Source organism: Cupressus sempervirens, chromosome 8, assembly GCF_028749045.1.
Source record: "Cupressus sempervirens isolate cs-2001-9-10 chromosome 8, ASM2874904v1, whole genome shotgun sequence".
Taxonomy (NCBI): Eukaryota; Viridiplantae; Streptophyta; class Pinopsida; order Cupressales; family Cupressaceae; genus Cupressus; species Cupressus sempervirens.
Genome location: NC_143125.1, coordinates 816,211,510 through 816,218,709, shown reverse-complemented (window position 1 = coordinate 816,218,709; position 7,200 = coordinate 816,211,510). Strand labels below are relative to the sequence as shown.

Genomic DNA, 7,200 nt, shown 5'->3' with positions numbered 1-7,200 from the left:
AATATACATCAATCATAAGAAGAAGAAAAGTGACAGTAGTAAGAAATTTGTATTGATTTCATGCACTCCCATTACAAACCATCATCAACTATAAAAGCATAGCCCTAACACCATGTTGTAAACTATTTTAGTCAAATCAAAAAATTATCTTGGATTTAGTTCTTATAGTAGTTCTAAAATCTACAAAACAAGAAAACAAATAGATATATAAAAATATGTATTTTAGAATAATCATTTGAAAACCTTAAAAAAGAAATACAATACATTTTTATTGATTAGCATCAATAAAAATATGAACTTTCATATTGTCAAATTGTGAAGTTGAGGGAAAACAAATTTCAAGACCCAGTCAACTACCTTGAAGTACATATGTCCCCATTTCCTTTTCAATACAATAAGTAAAACCACTATTGCAAAACCTGCTCCGTAGGACAGTCCAACTCCAATCCAATACCACACGCTTTCTTTGCTCTCATTTTCTTCATTAATAAAAGTAGAAATAGGAGGACCTGGAACAAATTCTGGCCACTGACATTTCTTTGCAAGTGGGCATCCCCATAAGTTTGGATTATTTAAATATGAAAAATTAGTGAATGTTGTCATGTGCCCTCCTTGTGGTATACTACCTGAAAGATTGTTGTTGGAAAAGTTGAGAGCTCCCAAATAACTCAAAGATCCAAGATTTGGAATAGGTCCTGAAAAGTTATTTCTTGAAAAGTCTAATGATTCCAACCAGCTCAATTGTACAATAGTATTTGGAATCATACCATTAAGATTGTTCATAGAAAGATTGAGGGCCGTCAAGCCCTTCAAATTTCCCAAAGCAAAAGGAATATTCCCATTCAATTGATTGTTTGAGAGATCAATGGATGCCATATTGGAAAAGATATATGCATAGTCCTCATCTCTGCCTTTAGAATCCATTTTCAATCCATTCTTATACATGTACAAGGCAAACATTTCTGGATATTCGTCAAAATCAGTTGGAATGGTATTTGGACCAATTGGAATCAAGCTAAATTCTTGGTGTGGTTCTACCATCATTGCTTTTAAATTGAAAATGCCACGTGGCATAAACCCTGATAGCTGATTTGAGGACAGGTCCAAAATTTGAAGGAATTCTAGCCGCACAATTTCATCAGGAATACCACCTTCAAAATTATTCCTCCTCATTGCTAGCACTCTCAGCTCTAAAATATTTCCTATTGACTTTGGTATCCGACCTGTCAACAAATTCTGGCCAACATCCAAAATAATCAATTGTGAACAGTTTGATATGGAGGGGGGGAATGATCCACTGACCTTGTTATTCCTTATCACCAGTGACTGCAACAGAGTTAGACTACCTAATTCGGATGGCATCCTTCCCGTCAAATTATTATCCCCCACATTCAAGACTTGAAGCTGTGAACAATGGGCTATACTTGGAGGGATGATTCCATTCAAATGGTTATTTGCCAGATTTAATATTTCCAGTGCACAATCACTCTGCAGTGGAGGAATATTTCCCGTCATTGAATTGTTATTGAGCAACAAAGTTTGCAGACCAGATGGCCAAGTTGATGGCATCTGTTCATCAAAGGCATTGTTCGACACATCCAAGACCTGCAAGTCATTCCAGGCTGAAGAATTTAACAAAAGGTGTCCTTGGAGATGATTTGTCGTGAGATTGATGTAGGAAAGCCTTGTATCCAATAGCCATGTTGGAATTTCTCCAACAAGATTGTTGTCAGCTAATTCCAACCTTTGAAGTGAGAATTGAGTAGATATCCAGGACGGAATTTGACCATCCATCTTGCACAATGTCAGATATAAGTGATTCAATTGAAACAAGGGAATCCAGGTGGGGCTGGAATTAAATACACAATTGGACAGACTCAAATACTCTAATTTGCTAAGGTTGTGAAAGAAAACCTCTGAAATAATCTGACCACCATTGAGATTGAGAGAGAGCGATTGAAGTGAAGAGGGTAGCTCTGGGAAAGAGTTCCTAAAACTGAGTGCGTTCCCCTGAACATTGAGTCGTGTAAGGGAGGACGACTTTGAAAATGTTGAGGGAAGAGTTCCATTTAGCTGGTTGTCGGAAAGATCCAAGAAACTCAGTGAAGATAGATCTCCTAAGAACTCTGGAATACAACCACTCAACTGATTCCATGAAAGCTCTAGGTATTGTAAAGAAGAGAGATTAAGGAAAGAAGGGGGAATGCTTCCTGTGAGTTGATTACGAGAAAGATCCAACTCTGTGAGAGAAGACATGTTTCCAAAGGACAGTGGAATAATCCCACTCAACCTATTACCAGATAAGGCTAGTATTGTGAGAGAAGACATGTTTCCAAAGGACGGTGGAATATTCCCACTCAAACTATTACCAGACATATCTAGTTGTATGAGAGAAGACATGTTTCCGAAGGACAGTGGAATATTCCCACTCAACCTATTATCAGATAAAAGTAGTACTGTGAGGGAAGACATGTTTCCAAAGGACAGTGGAATAATCCCACTCAACCTATTACCAACTAAATTTAATTCTGTGAGAGAAGACATGTTTCCAAAGGAGAGTGGAATAATCCCACTCAAGCTATTCTCAGATAAATCTAGTACTTTGAGACAAGAGAGTTTGCCTAGGCAGTCAGGAATGGTACCTGTAAATTCACTGTTAATGAGGGATATGATTTCAAGAGAAGCGAGGGTGCACAAGCTCTCGGATATGAAACTTCCACTGCCAAGAAAGTGAATCTTAACACTGAGTACATGAAGGGTGGTGTGACTGCAGGTAATGCCATCCCAGCGGCAGCAATCGACTCCCTCCTCCCACGATGTCAGATTGGTGGCGTCAGAATGAGAGGAGTAATTGAGGGCTGTCTTGAATTGAAGGAGGGCTTGTCGCTCCCTGTGAATACATCCGCTGCAGAAACAGAGAAGAAACAGGGGAATGGTAACAAGAGCAAACAGAAATGAAAATGAATGGGCCATGATGATGATGAGAGTGAATTGGCAGGGTGAGGAGAGGGGAAGAGATTAAAAAGGAGGAGGGAGATGCACAACACAGAATTTTCGTAGAAACATGAGAAGTCAAGGCAGTCTGTGAAATACAAGTCTTCACCATAAAAAGATTATAAATTTCTGATTATAATTGCACTATCTCAGCATTAATTTTGATATTTTGATATTTTTCGTGGTCATGAAGTATGTGACAGGAGTACTGCAAATTATGGAAATATGTTACAAGTAGAAAAAAATGGCGAGTCTTGTATTGACTGGACTTGAACGATAAAAAATAATTCACTTTTATATTTATATAATTCAACATATAATTATATTCACATGTTTTATTTTATAAATAATAATAAAAGTACACTTTAGAAAATCAATATCTTATTTTCTTAAAAAATATTTATGAAAATATATCTAATTAGTTAATTATTAAATATAATTTTATCTACAATTTTATTTATACAAAAATCTAAAAATATAAAAAAAATATATATTTAATTTATTAATTTTTAAAACATTATTTATTAAATGAGTAAAAGTAATCAATGTAAATTAATGTTGAAATGTTAACAATGATCAAACTCCCAATGCAATAAGCACGCCAACAGTTTCAAATGAATTAAGACATTGTTTTAGTTTTTTTATATATTGTCAAATATAGTATATTAGAAAGGCAAAATCTATTTCATATATATTTTTTCTTTTATAACTTTTTTAAAATAAAAAATAGAAATAGATTTTCCATCATTGTCAATGTTCCAAATCCTAAAAGTTTGAACCTTAATATTTTCTATCCATATTTTCAAAGTCTTGCACAAAATTTCCCAAGTATTCCTACTCATTCAAATTATTTATCATAATATTCAACTCCACACTCGATCTATGTGATTTTTTTTTAAAAAATAGTGAAACATTATCAAACTAGAACTAATTTTTGTATCAAATAGTTTATGAATAACTATATATTATTAAAAAAGAAGAAGAATAAATTAACAATTTAAAATATATCCAAGTATATCCATCATGTAGTGTGATCCGAAACATCGATGATAAATAAACACACACAATCGAATCCAGAAAACTTAGTACTTTACAAATGAATTGTAGAAATCTGTTACTGTTAATTTAAAATATGTTATTTCTTCTTAATTTTTTATAACATTTTCATGTATTTCAAAATGTATAACATAAATAATTTTACTTAATTGAATATATTATAGTGTACATTTGTTTTACTTTAGTGAAGAAAAATAGAATAAGGATGAAATTCACCATTTTTACAACTATATAATACAATGATCATACAAAGTTAAGTGATAGAAAATAATGCAAAATATATACATCACAAAAATGAAAAATAATGTTTAAGAATTGAAAACATAATAATGAAAAAAAATATTCTTATGTTTTTCAATTTTTCAATATTTAATAAATTATACTCAAAATGTATAAACCTAACATTTTATCAAATTCATCATTTCAATCTTAATTCATTTTTGCATTAGACTTAGAGGGACTGCAATTGTATCACAATTCCTTTTAGTAATTTTTTTTATAGTAAAAAATATATTTAAAACAAGTGTAACATAGTGGCATGGTATTTGTCGTTATAGTTAATTCTATTTATTTTGACTTTATGGAATATAAGTTGTTATTTTGTTATATCTTTTTAATATATTCAATTTGGTTGAATGTACAGTTAGAAAATTATTGTAGAAACTAAGAGAATTCATAATTAATAAATTGTTTAAAAATTTGAACTTTATATTTATATATTTGTTTATAAGAGGCTAACTTTATGTTTTGTAAATTTTTAAATATGTTGTTAAATGATAATATACTCTAGAAAAGGTGAATTAGGAAAAAAAAATTTAATTAATTTAAAAATAAAAAATATGCCTTATCTCTTATTGGAAAAATCTAAAGTGCATTTTTAAAAATAATTTTTGAGACTTAATATTTATTTTTTCAACCATTTTCATATAATGTGTTTACAAAATAAACTAAAAATTAATTATCTTTAAATAATCATATGATAAAATATGTCTAAATAATATAATCTATAAATTAGCCAAAAAAATCCAACATTGAAAAAGGGGCTTCTAACACCAAAAGAATTTTGCCAATCATATAATTTTTTTAGTATATAAACTTTTAAAATAAATTTAAAAACTTTAGAAATATTTGAGTTACTTATAATTAATTTCTCATAATCGATTAATTAGATTTTGGAATAAGTGAATGCAATAGTATATTCCTACGACAAATACAAAAACAAGTTTTTAATCTATAAGTAAAACATATATTTTAAAATGATGTTGTAATTTATTATCTTTATTTTTAATTTATACCATAAAAAATACTTAAATTCAAAATGTTCTTTTTAAAAATTATTTAGGTTTAAATATTTATTGAAAATTAAATTCAATTATATGTAAATTTTCATAAAATAAAATATGTTTCAAATATTTGAGAAATTAAATATTGAAAATATGTATTAAATTAAACTTATTCAAAAAACATTATAAAATTTTAACTTTCTACAATAGCATTATTTTAAGAAGAAAATGAGGTAGAAAGAGATCAATTGACCAGTTGAACACACAACATGTCAGGACATTGAAAAAATTAAAGAAAAGATCAATGATGGATGGCATGGCATGCAACATCTAGCCAACGAATTTTGTGGTTGGATAGCCACTGCTAGCTACAAAATCAATTATTTATGGTCTACTAATCCATACATTCTCTGTCTATGCTTATGTCTATGTTTATGTTTATTTCTCTGTATGTATGTGTGTATATATGTGTCTATGTCTAGGGTATGTGCAAGATCATGGTGTACCAAACTATGGCCTTAAGTGGCAGTGAAAAATTAGCAAATCAAGGTTATGTCAACTTGACACATAATTTTGAAGTGGTTATGGACTTTATATCAAAAAGTTGTAAGAAAATAATTTGTAGAAAATTGAGTGTAGTTTCTAAACTACTAGGCCTTATCAGGAGGAAAAAATAATTGATTGGTCAAAAGTTTGAATTTTAATGCAGTACTAAAAAAATTTCAGGGCGAAAATAAAAAGTAGGTGTATGTCTGACCACCTTAATCAAAATCAAATCATAATATTTTTTTAATATAATTATAGATATGAAAACTAGACTCATGCCCGGATGTGACGCATATTTTTTGATATTTTTATTCCAAATAAATAATTAAATATGAATTTTCTACCAAAACTTTTTCGGATTAAAAAAAGTCTCGTGTCTGACCACCCTAACTAATAGAAAATTTGATCAAATTTTTATTTATTTATTTTTTTCTTATACTAGGCGAAGTATAGAATGTGACGCAACTTTTAGATTTAAAAAATGTTATATCGTTTGAAAGTTATAGCTATTTTTCCTTTAGTATGTCAATTAGCACTTTACAATAATCTTCATTGATAATTAACTAATAAATACTTATCGAACTCAGAATTTTACAGAAATTATATTGATGGAATCTAGAGAACGATATTAAAAAACTCATTTCATTTCATTCAATTTCGATCAAAATAACATTGTCAGACGGCTACCCGAAGTCTGAGTATCACTAAAACTCTCTATAAACACGTCTTTGGGGTTGACCGGGCAGGCTTGGTAAATACCAAGCCTGATCGGATATCCGATTTCAAATTGGATATCCGATTTGACATCGAATATCCGATTTGACATCGGATATCGGATATCCGATTTGACATCGGATATCCAATATGGCTCGGTAGCCAAATTCCAAAAATCTTCAAATTTTGGAGGGAAATTCGATTTAAACGTTCTAGTTTTTTATTTTTAAATTATTTCACTTATATTAATATGTAAAGGCATATTTTAATATATTATATATATATAATAACGTAATGTAAACATACAAGATATAATCTAGTAATATATAATAATATCTTATGTTAATCTTATTACAATCTATAAATATAATATATATTATTATTATTTTTACTAAATATAATAACGTAATTTATATATATATAAAATACGTATTATATATTATTATATTAATATGTATGTTATTAATATATACAATAACGTAATATTTTCATTAAATGTAATATGTATTATATATTATTATATTAATATGTATAATAATATAATATTTATATAACAACGTAATATTTTTATTAAATATAATATATATTATAAATATTATTATATTAA

General features: G+C 29.1%; 1 protein-coding gene across 1 annotated transcript; it reads right to left on the bottom strand.

The window, feature by feature from the left end:
* Nucleotides 1–300: 300 nt before the first annotated feature.
* On the bottom strand, nt 301–2,559 carry LOC149544904 (uncharacterized). Its single transcript, XM_089796463.1, has one exon. It carries the CDS (start codon nt 2,542–2,544, stop codon nt 301–303), a length of 2,244 nt encoding a protein of 747 aa, XP_089652589.1. The 5' UTR covers nt 2,545–2,559.
* Nucleotides 2,560–7,200: the final 4,641 nt, after the last annotated feature.